Source organism: Marmota flaviventris, chromosome 18, assembly GCF_047511675.1.
Source record: "Marmota flaviventris isolate mMarFla1 chromosome 18, mMarFla1.hap1, whole genome shotgun sequence".
Taxonomy (NCBI): Eukaryota; Metazoa; Chordata; class Mammalia; order Rodentia; family Sciuridae; genus Marmota; species Marmota flaviventris.
Window position 1 is genome coordinate 33,980,832 of NC_092515.1, and position 24,039 is coordinate 34,004,870.

The 24,039-nt window shown below is 38.1% G+C and overlaps 2 protein-coding genes across 6 annotated transcripts in view; one reads left to right on the forward strand and one right to left on the reverse strand.

The window, feature by feature from the left end:
• The window catches only part of Rbl2 (RB transcriptional corepressor like 2), a 56,718-nt gene extending 38,242 nt beyond the window's left edge, over positions 1-18,476 (forward strand). Inside the window, exons 18-23 of one of the 3 annotated variants that reach the window (XM_027939028.2) lie at positions 4,006-4,077; positions 4,553-4,658; positions 5,148-5,353; positions 5,878-6,042; positions 11,625-11,796; positions 18,287-18,476. In XM_027939028.2, coding sequence (XP_027794829.2) covers positions 4,006-4,077; positions 4,553-4,658; positions 5,148-5,353; positions 5,878-6,042; positions 11,625-11,795 — 720 coding nt within the window. In that variant the 3' untranslated portion in view covers position 11,796; positions 18,287-18,476. Of the gene's footprint in view, positions 1-4,005; positions 4,078-4,552; positions 4,659-5,147; positions 5,354-5,877; positions 6,043-11,624; positions 12,929-15,519; positions 16,234-18,286 lie in introns of those variants that run through there. The other 2 variants (XM_027939026.3, XM_027939029.2) reach the window with 2 other exon arrangements.
• Aktip (AKT interacting protein) lies at positions 12,988-23,184 on the reverse strand. 3 transcript variants are annotated; one of them, XM_027939031.2, is made up of 10 exons: positions 23,074-23,184; positions 20,495-20,605; positions 18,811-19,016; positions 16,288-16,352; positions 16,099-16,199; positions 15,541-15,629; positions 15,364-15,462; positions 15,161-15,268; positions 13,904-13,964; positions 12,988-13,732 (listed from the first exon to the last, which is right to left on the reverse strand). In XM_027939031.2, exons 2-10 carry the CDS (start codon positions 20,534-20,536, stop codon positions 13,625-13,627), a joined length of 879 nt encoding a protein of 292 aa, XP_027794832.1. In that variant the 5' UTR covers positions 20,537-20,605; positions 23,074-23,184; the 3' UTR covers positions 12,988-13,624. The 3 variants fall into 3 exon arrangements, with proteins under 3 accessions (XP_027794832.1, XP_027794831.1, XP_071461049.1); XM_027939030.2 differs by having other exon boundaries at positions 12,988-13,735; XM_071604948.1 differs by lacking the exon at positions 23,074-23,184 and adding an exon at positions 22,450-22,553 and having other exon boundaries at positions 12,988-13,735.
• Positions 23,185-24,039: the final 855 nt, after the last annotated feature.

Here is a 24,039-nt window from a genome sequence, read left to right on the forward strand (position 1 = left end):
ATGCAAGAGAGTTCTAGTTTCTCTACATCCTTGCCACCTTATTTTACATAGATATAATTCTTAGTTTGGGGTATTGAGTGTTATCTCACTGTGGTTTTGAATTGTATTTGTTTAATGATGTTGACCATCTTTCATTGTGCCCCGTTGGCCTTTACATATGAATTTTGATTCCAGCCTTTCCAGTAGGTATGAAGGACTTTTTATGGTTTTGAATTCCTGACTGATGATGATAAACAGCTTGTAATTTGCTCATTGGCCATTTGTGTATCTTGTTTGGAGAAGTACCTATTTAAATCCTTTGCTCATTTTAAAAATTGGATTATTTATTTTCTCCTGTTCTCTGTTATTTTTTCTTTTGGGTGATTGGTGATTGAACCTGGTGCCTCAAACATGCTTGGCAAGGGCTCTGCTACTAAGCTTCCCTTCCAGTCCAGTGTATCTTTTCACTTACTTGATAGTGTCATTTGAAGCTTTTACAAAAGTTTTTAATTTTGATGAAGTTCAGATACCTATTTTTTTTGTTTTCATGTCTAAGACTCCATTGTCAAATCTTGAGAACCAATGTCATTTTATTTTTGCTTCTGAGTAATTTTTGTATATGCTATGAAATAAAAGTCCAGCTTCATTCTTTTGTGGCTTTCCAGCTACTCCAACCCCATTATTAAAATGACTATTTTTCCCCATTGAATAATCTTGGCACCTTTGTGGTTGATCAGACACACACAGACATTTAGGCTTATTTCTGCACAATTAGTTCTATTCTATCCATCTCTATCTGTCCTTATGTAGTACCATACTCTGATGACTGTTGCTTTTTTATAAGTTTTACTGGGAAATGCAAGTCCTCCTACTTTTATTTTCAATTATTTTGGTTGTGTTAGTCTCTTGAAATTCCATGTGAATTTTAGAATCAAGTTGTCAATTTAACAGTCATCTGAGATTTTGATCGGTTACACCAAATCTGTATTTTGGTTTAGGGAGTTTTGCCATCTTAAGTCATTTGATCCTTGAATATGGCATGCTTTTAACATTTATTTAGATCTTTTTTAAATGGTCTTTCAACAATGTATTACACTTTGAAAAGTATGACTTTTGCTCTTTTGTTCTGTTCATTCCTATATATCCTTTTTGATGCTATTGTAAATGTAACTTTCATTTTTGGTATGTTCTCTGCAAGTGTGTACAAAAAACTGATTTTTGTATATTGGTCTAATATCTAGGAACGTAGCTGAACTTATTAGTTCTAATAGATTTTAATTGATTCCTTAGACTTTTTCATGTATGATTTCTTGTCCAAATTAGATACTTTTTATTTCCTTTATCCCAGCTACCCTTCCCAACTATCTTGGCTAAAACCTACAATGTTAAATACAAAAGTTGAAAGCAGAAATCTTGTCTTTTCCTAATTTTAGTTAAAAAAAAATTTAGATACTTAACTATGAAGTCTGACTTTCATTATTTTCTTAGATGCCTTTTATCAGATTGAGGAAGCTCCCTTTATGTTCCTAGTTTGTTGACTGTTTTATCGTAAAAAGGTGTTAGATGTTGTCTTTTTTTTTTTTTCTTTCTGATTTTGTTTTACTTACTCTAATCCACTGATTTTCTTATGTTAGACCAGCCTTGCATGCCAATGTTAAGTCCTTTTTGGTCTCGTTGATAATTTTTATGTTGCTAGGTTTAGTTTAATAGTAGTTTGTCCTTATTGCTAAGGATAGTATCTTCAGATGGACTTTTTTCAAGGACTTTGTAAAGATATTTCTAATATCTTAACATCCTTTTATAATGTAGGCATTAACAGTTATAACATACACTGCATATTTATCTCTAAGTATTTTTGAATTTCCCTTTTGGTTTCTTTTTGACTCATTTGTTGTCTAGGAATATGTTAATTTCTACACTTTTCCTGAATTTCTTTACTGACTTCTAGTTTCATTTCACTTTGGCTGAAAAAGAAAACATTTTATTATTTCAGTCCTTTTAAATATATCAAGGTTTTATAGCCTTGTATATGGTCCTTCTTGGAGAATTTCTTTTGGAGCAGAATGTCGTTAGACTTTAGCACTATGAAACAACTAGACCTATTTCTTTTTTGAGCTTCTGCCTCAGTCATCTTTTATCCATATTGAAAATAAAATTTCAACAATATTTGGAGATTTAAATTTGTTTTCCCCTTCATTTCTGGGTTTTCGTTGTTTTGTGATACCAGAGATTGAACTGAGGGCCTTTCATATGCTAGGCAAGCACTCTACCACTGAACTACACCCCTAACCTTGGTTCATGTAACTTAGTACACTAATAACGTGTGTGCTTGTTTACTACTTCCTAGTATAACTTCCTGATGGATTGATCTTTTTATTATGAAATATCCCATATCCCTCTTTAACAGCTTTTTTTTGTTTTTATAGTGTGATACTTGTGTAGTTGTAGTCTGCTAAATCTGTCTTTACTTCAAATATATATGTGTTTGTGGGAGAATCACTTTAGCACTGAGCTATCCTCCAGCCTTTTTTTGAGGGTCTTGCTAAGTTGCTGAGGCTGGCTTGAACTTGAGATCCTGCTTCAGCCTCCCAGAGATTGCTGGGATTTCAGGCATGTGTCACTGCACCCAGCTTGTATTATTTGAGGGGTGGGGGTACTGGGGATTGAACTATGGCACTCAACCACTGATTCACATCCCCAGCCCTATTTTTTTAGAGACAGGATCTGAGTTGCTTAGTGCCTCACTAAGGCAACAGCTGCTTTGAACTTGTGATCCTCCTGCCTCCCAAGTACTGGGATTCCACCATGCCTAGCTTGTATTTTTGAATCTAACACATCTCCTATAAACAGGATACAGTTGGATCTCATTTCTAGTCTGACAATCTCCACCTTTTGACTATTCAATTCATTCACTTTAATGTTGATATAACTGGTTTTACATTAAGTTTTTTTTAATGTTCAATTTTAATTTTAGTAATGAATTTTTACACCATATTTTGTTTCCTTAGTGGTTGTATTGTTTACATATTACAAATCGAACAGCTACTTGGCATTGATATACTTGTATGACTTTTAAAAAAAAGTAATGTATTTATAGTTTGCTATATTAACCTTATTTTCATTTCTTTCTCTTATTGGTTCTCATGGATTCTGAAATCATTTATTTTATCCAATACAGCTTTGCTCCTATGTACCTCCTTTCTTTGTAACAGCTCCAACAATACATCATATACATATTTTATATAATTGTTTTTAATCAAGAGGAAAATATGCCTTTTTAGTGTCTTTATAATTACATAATGTCTTTGTGAAAAAGGCCAAGAACACTGGCATATATTTGGATTACTGTCCAGACACACTTATTTTTAGCTTCAAGAACTTTCTGTAATATTAAGCTGCTAGCAAGCACATTCTGGTTTTGAGGAAATATTTCATTTATGGAAGATTAAATGTTATTATCTCTTGACCTGTAAATGAAAAAAAGAAATTGCTTTTCTCACTAATGTTCTCTATTTGGCTTTCTGCATTTTTACTATGATATATTGAGGCATGGATCTGTGGATCCTTGGAGTTTCTTGAGCTTCATAGATATGTACATTAATGTTTTAAAATCACTTGGGAAAATTTCACTCTGCTTCTCTCTTCCTTGGTACTCCCATTACACATAGTCTCAGAAATGTACACACCATGCCATCTGTTCTTTAGATCACACGATCTCTTTATTCAATTTTACTAATTCTTTTCTGGTTCAAATTTACTATTTTTCTCCTATAGTTAGTTTTTAATTTTAGTTACTGTACTTTTCTACACCAGATCTTGGTTCACATGCTAGAATCCTCTTATTGAATTTTAGATTTTCTTGAATAGATGTTTTTTCATTTGCTATATACCCTTAGGACCATTTCCAGAGACTTTAAATCACTGTTTTTAAATACAATTTTTACTACTTGCTATGGAAAGCAGATTCACTGAGCTCCTCACACTGTCATGCTGGAAGTTGATCTGAGTACTCTCATTCTTTGCCAGGTCACAAAAGAAGACAAGTCCTTCCAGAATATCATGCGTTGTTACAGGACTCAGCCACAGGCCAGAAGCCAGGTAACTGTAGGCTGAAAATTAAGCTTAAAGTCCTCTTTTCTTTCAAGGGCAACATTATGGAATATTTCTTTATTCACAGAACCACTAGATAGAAATTAAGTTATCTGAGTAAACACTATTGTACATTTAACCAAGATAGTGTTAATTAAAATTTAAAACCCATTTTTCTTTTAATACCATTTCTCAAAGGCAAGAATGCTGGATCTTTATAGATGAATTGAATTTTATGGTTGGGTGCTATTATGCTCTGTGGTATGTTAGGAAGTACATGGAATCTGAAGCTAGACAGGCTCTGATGTAAATCCTGTATTTGTTATTTAATAGCTGTGTGCCTGACCATGGCTGCATTTCTTAATATCCCCTGAGAAAGATGACTCCTACTCACTGTTGTGAGAATTAAGTAACATGTCAAGGTTCTACTATTTAGGAGGCATTTAATAAATACTAGTTTCTGTGACATTCTGTCTCTTTAAAGGTGTATAGAAGTGTTTTGATAAAAGGGAAAAGAAAAAGAAGAAATTCTGGCAGCAGTGAAAGTAGAAGCCATCAGAATTCTCCTACAGAACTAAACAAAGATAGAAGTAAGTAGATCTCTATGACCTCAAACAAAAGTAGGCTCTTATTTTTTTAGGCCTGGGAGACAAGAAAGCACTTTCTATAGTAATTCTTTGACAAAGAATCTGCTAGAAAAATAAATTCTAAATTTAGTGACAGTTCTTCATTTCATTATTCTGAGACAAAGTGCATACCATTTTTCTCCAGGGGAATTAGAAAAGGCTTCAGACAGGAATCTGCTGGCATCTCATTTGGAGCTATGCTATGGAAATGCCATCCCTAGTTATTGATTTGCACCACTTCGTGCAGGATTCAGATCCTAGGAAACTAACCGACTGCTATACCTGTGCTCCAGTTATGGCATGGGAGTAAAGTTATTTTCTGAGATTTGCTTCTTAGTGGGAAGTTTGTTTTTCATACCAAGTAGTGTAGGTAGCTGTTCAGCTTTTTGCTACTGAATTTTCTTTTTTTAAACGATCACTACTAGCAACCTTTGTGTTTAACACTCTTTGTAGCCAGTAGAGACTCCAGTCCTGTCATGAGGTCAAGCAGCACCTTGCCAGTTCCACAGCCTAGCAGTGCCCCTCCTACACCAACTCGTCTCACAGGTGCCAACAGTGACATGGAAGAGGAAGAGAGAGGAGACCTCATTCAGTTCTACAACAATATCTACATAAAACAAATTAAGACATTTGCCATGAAGTACTCACAGGCAAACATAGTAAGTTTCACAACAGAGGAATGAATAATCATTTATATTTGACCTGTTTGTGTACAAGCTAGATTTATAAGCAACTATCAAGTACAACTAAGGAAGTCTTCAAGAGAAGACATTTGCCTATCCAACATCATTGATAATAAGATTGTATTTGGATTCCCTGCAAAATACGAGATAGTTACATGGATTTAAATTATCCAATATTTAAGGGTGGTGGTGATCTTACCACTTATTTTCTCATAAAATGGGAATAGAAGTAAATGAGGCATAAAGAAGTTTTCAGCTTATAAGGTTGTTGCAAGGATGAGATGATGACAATAATGGATTTAAAAATGCTTAAAGTGGAGATGGGCATAAACTAAGCACTTAAGTTTGCTGCTCATCTGACTTTCTTTAGGGTCTGATGGTTGCTAATACATCACCGTTTACCATTTATAAAACTACTTGCTTATTACCTTTTAAAAACTTTCTACTCAGGTATTTTAAGTAAATGAGTTTCTTACAATTACTGATTTTGTTTTTAACAGATGGATGCACCTCCACTCTCTCCCTATCCATTTGTCAGAACAGGCTCCCCTCGCCGAATTCAGTTGTCTCAAAATCATCCTGTCTACATTTCCCCACATAAAAATGAATCAATGCTTTCACCCCGAGAAAAGATTTTTTACTACTTCAGCAACAGTCCGTCAAAGGTGAGACTGACATAAATGTCCTTTACAAACCCTAAAATGCTTTTAGGATGCTCCAAGTAGGGTTTGGGCTTATCCTAGGCACTCACTAAAGTGATGAGAACTGCCAGGGAACAGTGGCCAGTAAGTCTATGCAGCAGAGTGTTTTTTTTTTAATTTTTTAGTTGTATATGGACTCAGTGCCTTTATTTGGTGCTAAGATTGAACCTAGTGCCTTGCAACTCCAGCCCATGGTTGGAAACAGGTAAAGGACTCAGATTTATAGGCTTGGAATCTTAAAAGTATCCCATTCCTTAGAAAAAATGTATATAACTTATTGAAAATTAATTTTGTATAAATGAAGATATATCAGTGCTTCTGAATAAGACTCCTGTATTAAAAAGGTAAAATCGACTCTAATCTGTTTGGAGTTTATTTGGTTAAAAGAAAAAAAGGGATGAACTAGAATAATTCAAAAGACCAAATAACCTTTAAAATAAAAGGATAATAACGCAAATGTCCAGTAACTGATGAAAAAAGTTATCCATACAATAGAATATTATGTGGCAATAAAAAGGAGTGAACTACTCATACATACTTCAACGTGGATGGACCTGGAAAAATTTGCATGTTATATGATTCCATTTATGTGCAAGTATAGTGGCAGAAATAGTGTTTGCCTAGAAGGGAAAAGTTTCCAATTATCAACCTAGATAGAAGCTACTTCCTCAAAGAGTCCACAAATCTAGGAAACATACCAAAACCCATGAAGTTGTTACACTTTATGTGGATGAACTATATCTCAATAAGGATGTTTAAGAATGGAAAAAGCTATACCATGTTGCTTATTAATAGATACTCTACCTTTCCTTTAATTAGGGGTAACATTAAGTAGATTTCAGGATGTATCAGTGAGATTATACAATCCTCAATAGAAAAGAAAAATTTCAGTCTGGTGGCACACATCAGTTACTGCAGCTACTATGGTGGCTGAGGCAGGAGGACAATTTAGCAAGACACTGAAATAAAATGAAAGGACAGGGATGTAGCTAAGTGGTAGAGTACCTGTGTTCAATTCCCAGTACCATGAGAAAGACAAATATTCAACATAATTGATTATATCATAAGGATATAAACATAAGGCTGATGAGCTGACATCTACAGAACATTCCCATAGCATCAACTATACGTGAAACATTTAAAAACAACCACATTCTGGACAAATCTCAAACTTTTTTTTGGTAGTTCTGGGGATTGATCCTAGGGACTCACACATACTACATCCTCAGGCCTAACAAAATTTGTTTTACTTGCTTTTGGAACTGAGTATTGAACCCAGGGGCACATCTCCAGCTCCTTTTATGTTTGAAATAGGGCCTTGCTGAGACCTGAGGCCGACTGTGTGTATGGGATCCTTCTGCCTCTGCATCACTGGGATTATACACGTGCATCACTGTGCCTGGCTCTGAATACATTTTAATGTATTTTTTCAATTTTTCTGGTTATGATGGCATCAAATCCGATATCAGAGAAATGATATCTGGAAAATCCAGTTTTTGAAAACTCAATCACAGATTTCTATGGGTCAAAGCAACTAGAAAATAGACTATTGAAAATGAGATTCCAAACTAAGCACCATGTTAGCTGTGTCCCACAAATTAAAGAGAAATTTATAGCCCTAAAAATATCTATTAGAAAAGAAGGGGTTAAAATTAGTGATCCGAGTTTAAACTAGAAATCAGGAATCATTGAAATAGAAAACAGATCCCACCCAGAGAAATCAAGGCACTTTTAAAGGCTAGTTTTGTTTTTTGAAGAAAAGAATTTCAAAAACTGATCTCTGTGTAGATTCATCAGGAAAAAGAATGACACATTACCAGTATACACTAAGGTATAATGAGGATTAAGAAAAAAAATTTTGACAATACAGATGAAATGGACCTAAACTAATAAAACTCACTCAAGAAGTAGCAGCCTCAAAACTGTAGGCCCAGACAGCTTTTACTGGTCTATTCTACCAAACATGTGAGAAATAATGCCAGTTCTATACAAATGAAGGAAAACAAATGACAAAATGTTTCAACATTCATTCAAGGGCAAACTGTGGGAACACCCTGAGAGAGGGTGATAATGAACACAAGCCAAAATAGCTATAGACAACAACATCCTTAGTGGTGAAAGACTGAATACCTTTCCCCAAGATCAGGAATCGGGCAAGGACGTCCACTCTCACTTCTACTCAGTATTGTAACTGGGGTCACACCATGTGTAATCAGGCAACATAAAGAAGGCACACAGACTGAATTATGTACAGAAAAAACACCAAGAATTGAAGGTTTCTGAAATTAAAAAATTTAGGAGGTTATAAAACTCCATATGGAAAAATAAAAGATTTCTATACACTACTAATGAAGAATCAGAAGTAAAAAAAAATTAAATGCCAAAAATACATTTAAAAATTGAGACATAAAACTACACACCTTTGTTGAAAGAAAGCCTGACAAACTAGAGAAATGTTCATGATCTGGAAAACAGAATATCAGTTTTCGCCCAGTTGATCTACAAATTAAACCCCATTTCACCCCAAATCCTAGCACAATTACTTGTATAAACTGATGCTAAAATGTATGTATGGAAGGGCAAGGGAAATACAATAAAAACAATTTTGAAAAAGTTGGAGGAGTCGTACTATCTAGTTTCAAGACTCACACTAAAGCTATACTAATTGAAACGGTGTAGTGCTTCTCAAAGTATAGACAGATCACTGGAACATGCAGAAGTTGAGCAGGTACATGTGGTCAGCTGATTTTCAACAAAGGTGATAAAAACCTGGATATCTATATACTATGATAGTAAACTTAATCCTGTACCCTGCACCACATAAAAACTCAAACCAAAGAGGACATCTAGAAAAAAAAATCTTGACTGACATGTGTTGTGGAATGATTTCTCACATACATCAAAGCACAATCCATTAACTATAATTGTATTTTATCAAAATTAAGAACTTCTCCTTAAAAGTCACTTAAAAGAATGAAGAAACAAATCATGGAAATTAGAAGGTATTTACAAATCCCAAATCTGATAAGGACACATTTACAATATATAAAGAATTCTCAAACTCAAATGGAAAGATAAACCACCTAAGGTAACAAGTTGGCCAAACATTTGAACACACCCTCCCATTACATGCCTACTGGAATGACTTTATACAATGACAAGAACAAGTCCTGGCAATGAGGTGGAGCAGCTGGAACTTTTCTATGCTGCCGGTGAAAATGCAAAATGGTAGTCTTCTGGAGTTCAGCGTAGCAGTTTTCTTCTAAATGTTGAACATACCCTTACCACACAACCAGTAATCTTATTCCTAGGTACTTACTCAAGTGAAAGCTTATGTTTATACATGAACATGAATGTTTATGGTGACTTTACTCCTAACCAAAAAGTATAAAAATGGAAATGTCCTTCAGCTGGTTAATGGGTAGACCTGCAGTGCAGCAGAAAATGACCTACTTTACAATAAAGAAGTGATACACTCAACAATATGTATGAATCTCAAATGCATTAATGCCTAAGTGCAAGATATGTACCAGGCTACTTATCATGATTCCATTTCTGACATTCTAGAAAACAAAACTATAGACAGGAAACATCAATGCTTGCTTAGAAGTAGGTGGACCACAGGGAGATATGAAATGTTTTAGGTTTCTGTTATGGTATTCATACAACTAGGTATTTGTTTAAATATGCAGATATACTAAAAGGCATTGTACTGTATGTAAACCCAAGGTGGGGAACCAGTATTTTGTGTGAAAAGGAATTAAGCATCCAGATTGATTATTTCAATCCTGCATCTGTAGTATCACCAAAAGAAATTCTAACCCAGAATTGGGAGTTTCTTCAATAAATGATAGCAACTATTAAGCTGTTAGGTGGAGAAACAGTCATCATGATGACTTAATAGGTGATGACTGAGAACATTTCAAAGCAAGAAGTAATTTGGGTCTGCAGCCAATTTGTAGTAAACTAACATACTTCCAGGAGAAAAGAATCAAGTATCACACAAGGTCAATTAAGATGAAGACTTATCATTAGTAATTATAAGGGCTATTTCAGTGGATTACTACAGTTAATTGAAGAATAAGTCAGAATTATATATTTAATTATAGTAGTATAATTGTTTAACAGCATTAAGCAATTCTGATGATTAAATAGTATATAATACATCAATAGAGGATTAATCTATGATAGCGACATACTACAAAATACTATAAAGCTGTTAGTTGTGATGGACCATATATACTGATATGGGAAAAAATCTAAGGTGTTGAATGTGCAAATATTCTGAATAGTATATAAGTATACTATTTTAAAACCCCATTACCCCAGTACAATATTACATTTCTAGGAATGAGTGCATTCTTAGAAAACAAAAGGATATAAAGCATGCCAATTTGTTTAGACACAAATAGATGTGCATCTAAGTGATTGTGACATGGCAATAACTATTGTAAAAAAAACATAGTATGCATCCATGGGGCTTGGGTAAGGATAGAGAGTCTAGGTGTAGTCTGTGTATGTTTCCTTTGGAATAAGAATTTATGTTTAAAATGTTTTGTATTTAAATGAATTATGTACAAAATACTGAGTATTAGTTTATATACAATTAACATCACAATATACTATATTAGTGTGTTCCATATATCTACATATTTTATAGTAACCTTTGTACAACCTGGCATTATATGGTTAATGTATTCAGTAAATATAAGGAATATCTAGGTTAGTGGGACACTACAGAGAAAGCAAATGCAGACCAGAGTTCTTTTAGGGAGGCCAAAGAAGATGGAATAGAAAGGGTCAAAAGAAATTTCTTCAGATGTTAAGATTTGTGAAAGTGCATATACTAATAAAGAACACTTGTGATTTTATTTAAAATCTCAAGTCGATAATTGCAAAGTAAAGAATGAAGTGATAACAGTTTGTGTAGAGGATGAGAAGTGAATGGGATGTAGATCAAATAAGACCAGCCAGAGTTTCTGAAGTGGGGTAAGGAGCATGTGGGGATTCATCATGTTGGTTTCTCTACTTTATGTTTGAAATTTCCTAAATTAAACATACATGAATATGCTTAGTTTGAAATTTCCTAAATTAAACATACATGAATATGCTTAGTATGATTTTTGTGAAGAAACATGGATAATGAAGCAGCACATGAAATAGATTTTTTTTTTTTAAACCAAGAAAATAGTATTGAGAAAAGGCTTGTAGGACTCTGGAGAAAATGCTAAAGGCACTTAAGAGTCTCTCTAGCACTCCCTTGCTCCACTGGGCTTCCTCCTCTGAGCCAAAAAGAACACAAAGGAATTTGAGTAACTTCTCAGTTCTTCCAAGGATAACATACCTACCTAGCACCAAACTCAGCTTACTAATTCATTAAAATGAAATAGCCTTAGGGAATTCAGGCTTACTTCTCTTGTGAAATCCTGGTTGAGAAGTGCTGTTTAAAAAAAAAAAAAGTACTTCATGTTTGTAGAAATATGTCAAAATAGAGCTGTGTGGCACTAGCATTTTCAAGTTTTTATATGTTTTCTCCCCCACCATAGAGACTGAGAGAAATTAACAGTATGATACGGACAGGAGAAACTCCAACTAAAAAGAGAGGGATTCTTTTGGAAGATGGAAGTGAATCACCTGCAAAAAGAATCTGCCCAGAAAATCATTCTGCCTTATTACGCCGTCTGCAAGATGTAGCTAATGACCGAGGTTCCCACTGAGGTTAGTCCCTGGTATTGAAACTGTCTTTCACAAACTGTTTTGCAGCATCATTTAATGCATGCTAGATTATGGAGCCCGTTTCCTTAATCCAGCTAATTAGAGTCTATTAGAAATAGGAAGGGGCATTTTTATGAGAACTAGACTTACTCTTTTCAAATGTGAGAGGTCTCTTAACAGGTTCCAGCAGAGGAATTGTATTTCAAATTCATTCCTACCTGTTTGTGGTCAGCTCTAGTTCTTATGAAAAGCAAAACAAAACTTAAGTACTTTGTTCTCAAACAGGAGTGTGAAATTTCTACATTTATGAAACAAAGGAGATGGCTCAGATTCCCCAGGTCACTATAGCATAAGTCTCCTGTGGTGCACTTCTCCCCTTCCCCAGTAGTGTGGTGCAGTTGTGCAATGTCTGAATGAACCTGTATAAGTGGCGGCACTTTAGGCCTGTAAAATGCATGATTTTGTAACCCCGATTTTGCTGTATATTTCTGATGGCACTTTCTACAATGTGAACTTTATTAAGTACAAAACTTCTAGGCTGAATAGCCAGTATTTTCTTTAACTCTTTTGTACTTTTTTTAAACTGTTATATGCCCTAGTAGCCACCTTTTGGGCATGCTTTTTAAATTCTCCAGTTGTTGTTATTTAGGGATCAGCTGGCTAAGGAAACATTTTTAAATCAAGTTTAACTGAAAGAATTAATGAAAAATTATGACCTCTTTAGGAGGTAGTTATCCAAGAGACATGTAAAAGTATGTTTGGGTATGTTCCTGGCAGTCTAAAAAATAGGTTGGAGAATTTAGGTTTTTATTAGTACATAGTACCATTTATACAAATTAGAAAATATTATTTAACAGCTATTGAACTATCTATATATACACCTTTATTAATCACTATTGCTCCAGCAGTTTTAAAGTTGAATTAATAATCTTATTAGGGAAAAAATTCAATTGTAAATTGAATCAGTATAAACAAAGTTACTAGGTAACTTCATATTGCTCTAAAAGAAATATGGAACTTACACTGTTCAACTAGAATAGTGTTCTGCAAAAATATTTATAAAAACCTCAAGATACTGCTACTGTAATTTTATATCAAAATAAGTGTATTTTTCAATAAAGCATTTATAAAGTCATCTTTGTTTAGTTATATTGAGAAAGGGTGTTTAGTTTCCTATATAAATGACAAAGAACAATCATTTATTGGTTTATTTTCATATCTACTAAACACATTAGTCAATCATCATTTAAATATCTGACTTCATTAGAAACCGTTTTAACACTTTTTCTCCCTCCTGCCATAAAAATACAGTTAAGTAATTTGTTTAAAAAAAAAAAAACTAAGATCAAGTGTTCTGGTTTCCTCTCTAAAACATTCCTCAGAGACAGCAGGCTGAAGACTGAAACAATCTTCCACTTAAAAGTGCCAAGCTCTAGAATCTGCTCTTAACCTGTCCTCTCCATATGCTAACACATGTACAAATGAAACCACTGATTTAAAACTATTAAATAGTTCTGATTTCTGTCTGCTCAGTTTAAATGAATGCAACTTACCTTTAGCATTATATTCAGAAAAATACGTAAGTCTCAAGGTCCCCAATAATTTGGAGTACTGAACTAGATAACCACCCTAAGACACTTCTGACAGAAGTAATGCATTACTTAAAGAGAGGTTTCCAAACCTGCTGTTAGAACCTACACATACATAGAAAACACTGATACCCAGTTATGGTTCACACGGTTTACTCTTCAGGCAGTCCTTTGCCATTAGTCTGCTTTAACTAGGCCAGAGTCCAGCAGGAAAGTGCACAGTGCACCAGATTCACCATCTCTTAAGTTGCTACTGTTTTCTCTTCTTTACTGAAGGGTTGTACTGAGCCAGGCTTTACCCATGACAGGCCAGCAACATGAACACTTTTATTGTGCTGTTCTTCAGGCTTCTTCTAGGCACAATCAAAAACAGATATTAAAAAAAGATGACTGATGAGGAGAGTGCAGCATGGTACAGACTTGTTTCCCCAAAAGTTATTTGTGTGTAATGAAGTTCTCCAGTAAAGATGTTTTAGAAAAGAAACAGCAAGTTAACCATCTCAAAGATGGTTTCTACTTACTTTCTGCGTTAGCATCTTCTCTCTGGCTTCATCATGTACAGAAGGATTCCATGGAGAAAAGCTTAAGGGGCAGAAAGTATTAAAAACAATCAGTGGCTTTATAAACGTGTATAATCTCCATTTTTCAAAAATGAAGCCAATTCTAAAAACTTAATTAAAAAAATATTTTATTATAGATGGACATGATACCTTCACTTTATTTTTAGTTGAAGGACTTTTATTTTACTTATTTATATGCAGTGTTGAGATCAAACCCAGTGCCTCACATGCCAGACAAGTGTGCTACCATTGAGCCCCAGCCCTATTTATTTTTATGTGGCGCTGAGGATTGAACCCAGTGCCTCACACGTGCTAGGCAAGCGTGTTCTACCACTGAGCTACAACTCCAGCCCTTAAGGAATATTTTTAAAGAATAATCTTTCCTCAGTTGTTAAAATGTTTTAGATGTTTCATATAAATGATCTTCTCATATTAACCATTCCTTACACAAGGATTACCTAAGCTTCACATAATCCCTAAAATACTATTATCTCAAGTTCAAAGCCAGCCTCAGCAACAGTGAGGCGCTAAGCAACTCAGTGAGACCCTGTCTCTAAATAAAATACAAAATAGAGCTAGGGATGTGGCTCAATGGTCGAGTGCCTCCGAATTCAATCCCCGGGTCCAAAAAAAAAAAAAGAAGAAAGCAAGGTACAACAAAATCGAGTAATTGCTCTGGGTCACCAAAGAAAAAACTACCAAAGCCAGTCCATCATCTGTTGAGCCCATGCTCTTAACAACTGTACCACAGTGCCTTTCTGGCAGTGCAAATGTTGCCAAAGAATTCACCAATTCCTTAGTTCTCCAAATTCTTTCAGCTGCTTTTCCAAGATCCAACATCATAGTGTTACAAGAACCCACCATGCTCATACCACTCAGTTTCCCTCTTTTTAACCAAACCTGAATGGTGGTTGGAGTATGGCAGTTAAAGAGAACAGCTCAAACTGCCAAATAAAAAGTCTTCACATGGGAATGAATTACCATATCACAAGGGTCCTTAGGAAAAGAAGTCACTACATATTTTGCTATTGGCACAACATGCAGACAATATGAAGCATTAAGAGGCCACAAAGCACTGGAAATTGTTCTGACACCAAGATACAAAGGCCATAGGCTAACAGATCATACAAATTCTTTTTTTTTTCCATTCAAAGGCCACCTGGAAAATGTAAGTGCAGTACTAAAAAGAACCATTCATCTAGATATCGTACCACTTACCTAATTGCATAGGGGTCTTCTATTTTAGGTTGGTCAAACAAACGAGCAGTGCATACCTTAACACTGTCAACCACTTTACTTTTAAAAAGCTGAATGTCCTTTTCATACCTGTGTTAAAAGTTTAAATCAAAAAATTATCAACTTAATCTACTTAGCTGGATTTTAAAATTTATCTTAAATAACCAAACAAAAAAGTCACGTACAAGACTGCAGCCTCTGGGTTTAGGGGGCTTGCTGTATCAATCTTGTAGAAAACTCTCCTTGCATACATTAATACTTGCCAAATATGATTATGGTTTCGCCTAAAAGGAAACATGGTATCATTACTAAGGCTTGCTCCTATGATCTTATGTCTCTAGAAGAAACGCTGATTTACTGACCTCCATTTTGCAAATGCTCTCTTCACATCCAGTTCACCCGAGGTGGGATCAACTAGCGGGTGAAAGACAGGAATATCAAACACCAAGCGCTGTGTTTAAAGAGAGACATGTCCTTTAATGGAAGCATCGGAACTTATGAGACAGATCCTTAAAGATAGTCACCAAAGGAGCTTCAAGGCAACAGGGCAGTCATGTTTAAAAAGTCACAAAGCTGCTCCAAGAAAGATACTGAGCTACTTGTAACCATTCAGTGGGGAAAAAGGTCACTCTCTTCAACTGCAGCATGACAAGTGCTGTCCATGTGTAAGTGCTGCAGTACAACATCCAGCCTCATTTGAACACCCCAAGCAGAGAAAGAATGAAGCTCGTGGCCGAGCACCCCATGACCAAAGATGCAACAAAGCACCAAAACCCCACTGGGAAGACAAATGTTCAGGAAAACTGAAATTATTAAAGCATTCGGTCAGGAAGAGAACCAAAATAAGAAATCCCTAGGCCCTTTAGTTCTCCCTTGGTGAATGGAGCCCCACAAACAAAGCCACACTGTCTCCTACTTACTGGACAGTCACCATCTGGATAGTTATCAGGGATGTAAACTGTGAACTTGAACACACCATCCTGATAAAGCCCATGCCGTATGAATATTACTCCAAACCACACTGCAGGAAAAAAATAAAAAAGGTTAAGCCCTAACTTTGTGTCAGAGGAACCAAATATGCTATAAAGTAAGAGTGAATCTTATCTTACTTAACGCAGAGCGGTAAGATGGCTGCACATAGACGCCTGGCAACTTCTGCTTCACAACCAAGGTACTAAAACAAAAGCAGTATAACAATTAACTTGTATGGATGCCAATGGCATATACAGATCAAACCATCCTAAATTGAGACTAGGAATCATCCCTTAAGGGGCAGGTGACACCCAAACCATACAAGCCGAGTCATCATGTCTTTCACCTGACAACTCTGATCACTGCTGGCTTACTGGCTTCATAACCAACTCACAGAATCTCAAGCCAATGAAGGGCCCCATATTAAGAAAGTCAGGGAAGCTGGGCACAGTGGCGCACACTTGTAATCCCAGCAGCTCAGGAGGTCTGGGGATGTGGCTCAGTGGTCAAGGGCCCCGCGTTCAATCTCTAGTAACTGCCCCCTTTGCCAAAAAAAAAAAAAAAAAAGAGCCAGGGAGGGTTATACAAATAATCAGGTTTTACTGCCAGAAATCAGCTTCCCAAAAATATCATCTTGGAAAAAAATCAGCCTATAGGTAGTTTTGAATAATACAACGTGGTCAAAGTTCAAAACATTAAATTTGACGTAGATGAGAGTATCTATAAAATTATTGCTTTTGTTATTGTAGATGATAGATCTTATACACATTCAAAAGTTGTTTTTTATTATTAAGACATGATTAATATTTTCCTTTTAGGCTCCAGCAAATTATACCACTAATGCTAACAGATGAGTTGTATTAGAATAAAACACGAGATAGAAATATAATTTTTTTTTTAAGTTGGCAATGGACCTTTATTTTTTTTTTATATGTGGTGCTGAGAATTGAACCCAGGGGCTCACACATGCTAGGCAGGCGCTCTACCGAAGAGCCACAACCCCAGCCCAGAAATTTTAAACTGCTTTTAATTTCAATTTTAGGCAATTGTTAAGATTCCACAAACTCATCACTTAGTTGTCCTTTTCAGTTTGAATCACCAGAACCACGGTGTCACTTGGTTGTTGAGAGCCACAGACTGCGGCACTTGGTGAAGACGGGCATCATTGTGAGTTCTCAAGCTGTACTCTACTCCCAAATAGCTAACTCCCTAACGCAGACACTTGAACTCTGCAGTCCTTGCCAGTGAGTGGGAAACTGTGCTGAAAACAAGGAAAGACAAGTCTATCAACAGAGGTGTCGCTAGTTTTTCTGGGACCCAGTAACCCACCAACAGCCATTGTGTCCTCTTGCTTGCAACTGCAGCTACATGCTGTGATCTGACCTTGAAAAGAACACTGTTCACCTAGGGCTTAATGTTTACCTGCTGCCTGAATTCTATAAAGAAGTAGTTTATTGGGCCTTATTACTTTTATTACCTAGTTGCCATCACATTCATTTTTTTAAGTTCTTATCTATTCTAAGTCACTAAAATTCAGCATGCAACAGCTCAGGAGATCTGGGGATGGTTTGCCAGAAAAGGCAATTTTGTGTTCTAATACACAGCAGATTTAATCACCACAATAGGAGCTTGTCTAACTCACTGCCCAGCCTCAAACACAAGGCCTCCATTATAAAACTAAAGGGATTGTTGCTACCGAATCACACCCAGCCAGTTACACTGGGGCCTCTCACCATGACAACATTAGTACATTGAGAGAGAGATTAAGGATGCTTTTTTAAAATAGCTTCATATACAAAGGAATTTTTAAATGATGGAAACTAAGAATTCTCCAGACTTTCTGTCCTTTTAATAAACAAGCAAGCCATCTGAATCTATGGGTTATTTGAGCCCCTCTATGCAAGGGCAAACTTCTGTGACCAGTCAATCCTTACCCAGTAGAGCCCAAATCTTTATCTCCCTATAATTGCCAAACCCTGCCTTTGGGGGTCATATAAAATAAGTCAAATCCCTTCTAATAACAGACTTTTGAGTATATGAAGACAGCTTTAATAAGCACTTAAGTTGTCTCAAAGCCAACAGTTCCAGTTTAATTGCTGATCCCTGAAATCTGTCTTCCCAACCCTTCCCCACCAGGACCATCTCCTCATTCTATCAGGATGCCTCCAACAAAGTGTTAACCAAAGTGGAACACAATCTTCTAGATGGGTCTGACCCAAGGACGAGACTGCCACCATCCTACTACCCCGCCCCACCCCAACCTCTTCAAGAGATAATTCCTCACTTCACCTAAAGGAAGACTAAAATTCAGTTGCTAATTTCCTGATCCACTGTAGGTTCTTCATTACTTAAAAAAAAAAAAAAAAAAAAGAAGGAAAATTTAAGTTGTAGTCGGACACAGTACCTTTATATATTTATTTTATGTGGTACTGGGGATCGAACCCAGCGCCTCACACATGCTAGGCGAGTGTTCTGCGGTTGAGCCATAGCCATAGCCCTAAGTTTAAGTTTCTTCCTCTTCTTGATCTCCAGAATGGAGCAAGAGGGGGATGGGATTGAGTTTTAAGATAAGATTAATCTACCGGTCCATCAAAAAACATTTCATTTTTCACCTGCAAGGATCTTTCATAACTGAACCAAATAGACTCTTAAGAACTCACAATTCTGCAAGAAGAGAGTATTCCAGGTAGAAAGGTCCGTAAGAAGCGTGTGTGCCATTTGCCGACTGTGCTGCTGGGGCAGGCGACGTAGGCTTAGTGATGGGCAAAGCATTTTTGGGAATAGAAGGTAGCTGTTTTTTTGGTGCAGTTCGTGGAGGACTGGTTTTCACATCCCCTGTTAATGTCTTCTCTTCACCATCAGATCGCTATTCAAAATGAAGTTGGGAGAACATTTGTTAAGATTTTTTAAAAAATACTCATTTTTTAGTTGTAGTTGGATACAATAGCTTTATTTTATTTATTTATTTTTATGTGGTGCTGACGATGAACCCAGGGCCTCACACATGCTAGGTGAGTGCTCTACTGATGAGCCACAACCCCAGCCCCATATTAAGATGATTCTTAAATCACAAGAGTATAGTATTAGGGCTGGGGCTGGGGCTCAGCAGTAGAGTGCTTGCCTAGCATGTGTGAGACACTGGGTTCGATCCTCAGCACCACATAAAAAAATTTAAAGAAAAGGTCCATCAACAACTAAAACACGTTAAAAAAAAAAAGTACAGTATTATTAGCTCCATGACCTAAAAGCCAGAATTCCTCTCTTATATGGATACTCTAAGGCCATGATTGAGATCTGAAAGTCCTCTGAGCAAGCAGGTCATATTAAGAGTGAACAAGGCTAAAGCAACAGCAAAGAATAGGAAACCCTTTCATCAGCTGCACTACAGAAGGACAACAGTCATATTTACAGATTAACTGAAACAGAAAGAAATGGTTTCTCTTGGTGGCCCCAAGATGAAAATGTATTTTTAAAATAAATTTTATTTAGGAAAATTAAAGAAATGGTTTCTCCTAACGACAAGGAGTTACTAAAGCCATTACACAACTGAAGACGACTAGAAAAGTCCCTCTGACATATAAATGATGGAGAAAGGCAAGTGCTAAGAAGTTCAGAATAGTGTGGATGACAGAGCAGCCACCACTGCGTGATGTCATCACTAAAGGCAGAAACAAAGCTGTTTTCTCATTTGCTTGGGTCCAATTTTGATTTTGTCCCTAATGGAAGATATTCCAAATGTGGAAAGACATCAGCATAAACTGTCATCCTCAGTCAATAAAAAGGACAAAATGAGTTAGAAACTAGGTACTTCCTTGACATAAGGTACAACCAAAGGCTGTATAAAAAGTAATATTCTCTTAGAGGTGGAATTAAGGGTGGTTGTTTTTTTCTTGCTGCTTGCATATTTTAAGCTTTCCTAAAATGAAAATGTGTTTTCAAAAGAAATATTTAGAAAAATTAAATTAGTGGTCCTTAAAAAAATAAAGTCCCATGTGACCATATTGGACTGGCATTTTCCAAAGCTGCTTTAACCTCTGACTCTTGAAGTTTAATACAGACATTACTACAATCATAGATTACATTTATCCATGATGAAACTTAACTGAAAATAATTTTAGAATTGTGATTACCACAATTTTTATTTGACAAGCAATCTCAGCATCAGAAACTGACTTTAATGGACAAAATCATTTCTTCTCATAAACAAAACCTAAACTAGACAAACCGGATAATTTTGTTAAGGTTACTGGAGACTTTGGCTTAGATGACGTTAGCCTTCATCCTGGCCCTCTCTTCTGACAGAGGCAAATGGGTTTCCTCACTGCACTTACTGACTGTACCTACTTTGCGTATGGAGCTTGTAGACATGCTCCAGAAAGGGTTCATAACGTGTACTCCAGAGAAGTCCAGTGGTCCGTGTTATCCAACTCTTCTGTCCTCAGCATTCACTTTACCCTAAAACCATATGGGAAAACACAAATATTCTAATGCCAACAGTTAAAATTCTGAAATGGTCAGAAACAAAATTCTGAAATGGTCAGAAACAAAATCTGATACCCCAGAGATACAATATGTTATATAATATATAGTTATGAAAGCCTAGGAAATGTCTTCAGGCAGCTTCAGAAATAATTTTCTTCTATACCCCTTCCTATTCTGGTTCCAATTTCTTTTGCACCTTTAGATGCCTACAGAAATCTGCGACAAGGTCCCTGGCTAGGATTCAGAGTAGTCAGTGACATGGTTCAGCTTTAGTGCCAGAAATTCTGAAAATATGGACTACAACAGTTGCTACTAGCATAATATCTAGGCTTAACCAATGGGAAAGCCAGATTCAGAATGCACTGTACCCACCTACACAAAAGTTATATCACTGTTCCCAGGGTCATGGGAACAAATGTTAAAAGACCATCCAGGTAGGCTGATTTAAGAGTGTCTTTAAAAGAGCTGTCTCAAGGACAAAATGATTCCTTCCAGCAAAACTATTAGTCAAAGATAAGAAAAAACAAGGCAGGCCACACATACCTATGTCAGTAAAGAGGGCGGGGCATACCTGAATCCAGGCAGGACCACACTCAAGAAACTGCACGTTTTAAACCGGTAAAAATATGGAAAGTCTACAGAATTAGGCATTTAAGGAATTACCAGGCAATACACACAAATGCAAGGAAGACTGCACAAAAAAATATCTCACAAACAAATCTTCCACTCGAATCTTCAAGTTATGGATAGGAAAGCATGTCTCAAAGGTCACAGAGTCAGTGGGTCATTTACTAAAAATAAGCAGCAGCAAAGGAAAACCAGCCAAACCCAGCTGTAAGGACAGCAACTTCTCTGGGCTGGCGATTCCCCCCAGGCTCCACTGTTGAACACAGAGCTCAGTTCTCTAAATTCCTATTTGTACCAATCAAAAGGCTGAAGGTGAAAAGGAAAATTTTGCTAAATTTTGACCCTAAGAAAATTTTCTTCTTAAGATTCTTAAGAAGCAAATCATGTAACAAGCCATGTATTTTCTCCCTGATGAGCCTATGACATCCATGGGTGGGTACCAAGTCTACCATATCCTGCCAGTGCTTTGCTTTCCAAGAGTTAATGCCACCCAGTAATTATACTAGTTGTTCCACTAACATACTGACAAAATGAATTAAGTAGCAACAGCTCTCCACAAATCTGCCTTTAAAGGTTACTGACACATGAAAATTGTTGGGACATCAAAAATTGGAAGGCGGGGTCCTACTTGGCCCAAATGAAAACAGATTTTTCTCCCACTGTCCTTTAGATACACCCGATTTAACAGGGACCCACATCTCTTGGGATCTAGTGCTCCCAGAATGGTAAATTCACTATAAAATCCCATTCAAGTCTTAACAATACATTACGATTCTGCAACTTTGCCTTTAAGAATCCTATGAAACTTGCCCCCAGTTCCCATCTTTAAGCAAAAGGTATTTGTTGCTGGCTAGCATTGTGATGATTTTTTTTTTTTTAACCCAATGGTCCCATCAGCAACACAATCGAGAAACTACAGCACGCTTTTCAAAAATGACACCATTTATTAGATGTCTAATCCACGACAGGAACAATATGACATTCCAATAGGAATGACACAGATGGAAGGAAAGCACACGCTATATCCTTGGCGTTAGGAAACAATTTTGGAATTTCTCCTGGTTCGGCTCTGAGAACAAAACATGATTAGTTTCCTTTATATCTTAACAGCTGAGAAGTCAGTGTCTTTGGCTCATACGAATGATCCCTTACACAGAAGAGCCAAACTAGACCCACTGCTCCTAACTTACCCTGAAATGAGCTCTAGGAATTCCAGGTTAAGAGGAGACTGGGCATAGCCCAGGAAAAAGACAAAACAGCTCCGGCCCCGGACAGGCTGGCCGGGCACGGCCAAGACCGACATCTGGCTGGGATGGGCACCCTTGCCTGGGGCAGAAATCCGTTTCAGAGCACACAGAGAATCTGGACAAACCTGTCTTGAGGTGACGCAAGTCAGGGGCCGTGCCCTGGCCTTGCAGCTACCTTGAAGCCAGTCAGGGGTCTTCAAGACTCTGGAGTGGGGGCTGAGTCTCTCCAGGTCTGAGAGACCACCCTCCCATCCCCCGCTGCCTGGAGCCACAGGCCTTGGCCTGGGAGGGCGGGCCCCAGACAGGTCCAGAGGCTGGGCCCGCCTTCCTTCCCTGGGCCAGCCCAGCCCAGCCCATTCAGCAGCCCCCAAACATGGACTGCAGGTTCCAAGACCTCAGTGCAGCAGGTGCCTGCAACGCGCACAGGTGCCCAGTCCAGCCCCGCCCCCGTGTCCCATCACGGCCGCCGTCGCTGAGGAATCAAGAATGCTCAAGAGGGAGACGAGTGCCAGGCCCAAAGAGGCTGGTGGCCCCGGCTTACGGACTTCTCGTTCGCTGCATACCTACCAACTGGTTTACCCCAGAGCCTTCAACGCAGAGTCCCCAGCTGCCGAGCGCCGTCGCCGCCCGACAGCATCTCTGGCTGCAGCGCCAGCCCGGCCCCTGCCCTATCCCCGCCCCGCCCTGCCCTCGGTGCCGGGCCCCGCCCCCTGCCCCCTCCCCTGGACCAGAGCTCTTCCGCCCAGCCTCCGGGCGCCTAGTGGTTCCCATACCTGTCCATCAAGGGCGCTCTTCCGGGGGTGTCTGGACAACAGCAGTGCGTCCTGCCAATCAAATCGGCTCCGCTCGGGTGGGGCAGCACTTGACCCTCCCCTTACGTAACAGGGCCTAGAGCGAACTGTCAGTCAAGGAAGTGTCTGCCCCTTGGGGGGATGGGGGGCGGAAACAAACAAGTCCCGGGATACAATTGGCCACAGCGTCCGCCAGTCACCATGGAGACCCCGCCCACGGGTTTGTGCCGGCAGCTGCAGCCATTCAAGGGCTGGGACTGCGGCGTTTTCTCAGCCCGGCACCGGCTGGTCCCTAAGTGCAGGCGGGGGCGCCACTGCTCCCGATGTGCTCAGCCGCTGCCAGGCCCGGCTGCCACGTAGGGACCACCAGGGTCCCAGAGGCTGGAACGGGAGGGGCTGCGTTAGCCGAGGGAAAGGACACTTTCAGGAGCGCTGAGAAACGCCGTTTTCTACACCGGAGACGGGGATAATGGCTGTGGGCGGACCGGAGCTCAACTCCAGTCATCGCTCGGCTCTGGTGCACAAAATGGAATGGGTGGGCCCGAGACCCAGGGATCTACAGTTGTCCCAAGTTCCCCTGGCGATTCCGCCACACGCCCAAGTTGAGAGCCTCTCCCACCGGGACAGGTAGCTCCCGGTCCTCCCGCCCGCCACTCGCGCACCAGCCCGCACTTTGTTCTGAAACACCTTTGCCTTTTGTGACCTTTTATACCTTAAAAGCTTTCCATAGGAGTCATTTCAC

Bases quoted from the DNA above. Each gene is read 5' to 3' on its own strand.
- Aktip (XM_027939030.2), bottom strand. From the start codon at position 20,536: ATGAACCCTTTCTGGAGCATGTCTACAAGCTCCATACGCAAA. The intron at 16,200-16,287 runs GTAAGATAAGAT...TTTTTCCTGCAG, and splicing joins ATCTTACCGCTCTGCGTTAA to TGTGGTTTGGAGTAATATTC. The intron at 15,463-15,540 runs GTCAGTAAATCA...GTTTCCTTTTAG, and splicing joins AGAGCATTTGCAAAATGGAG to GCGAAACCATAATCATATTT.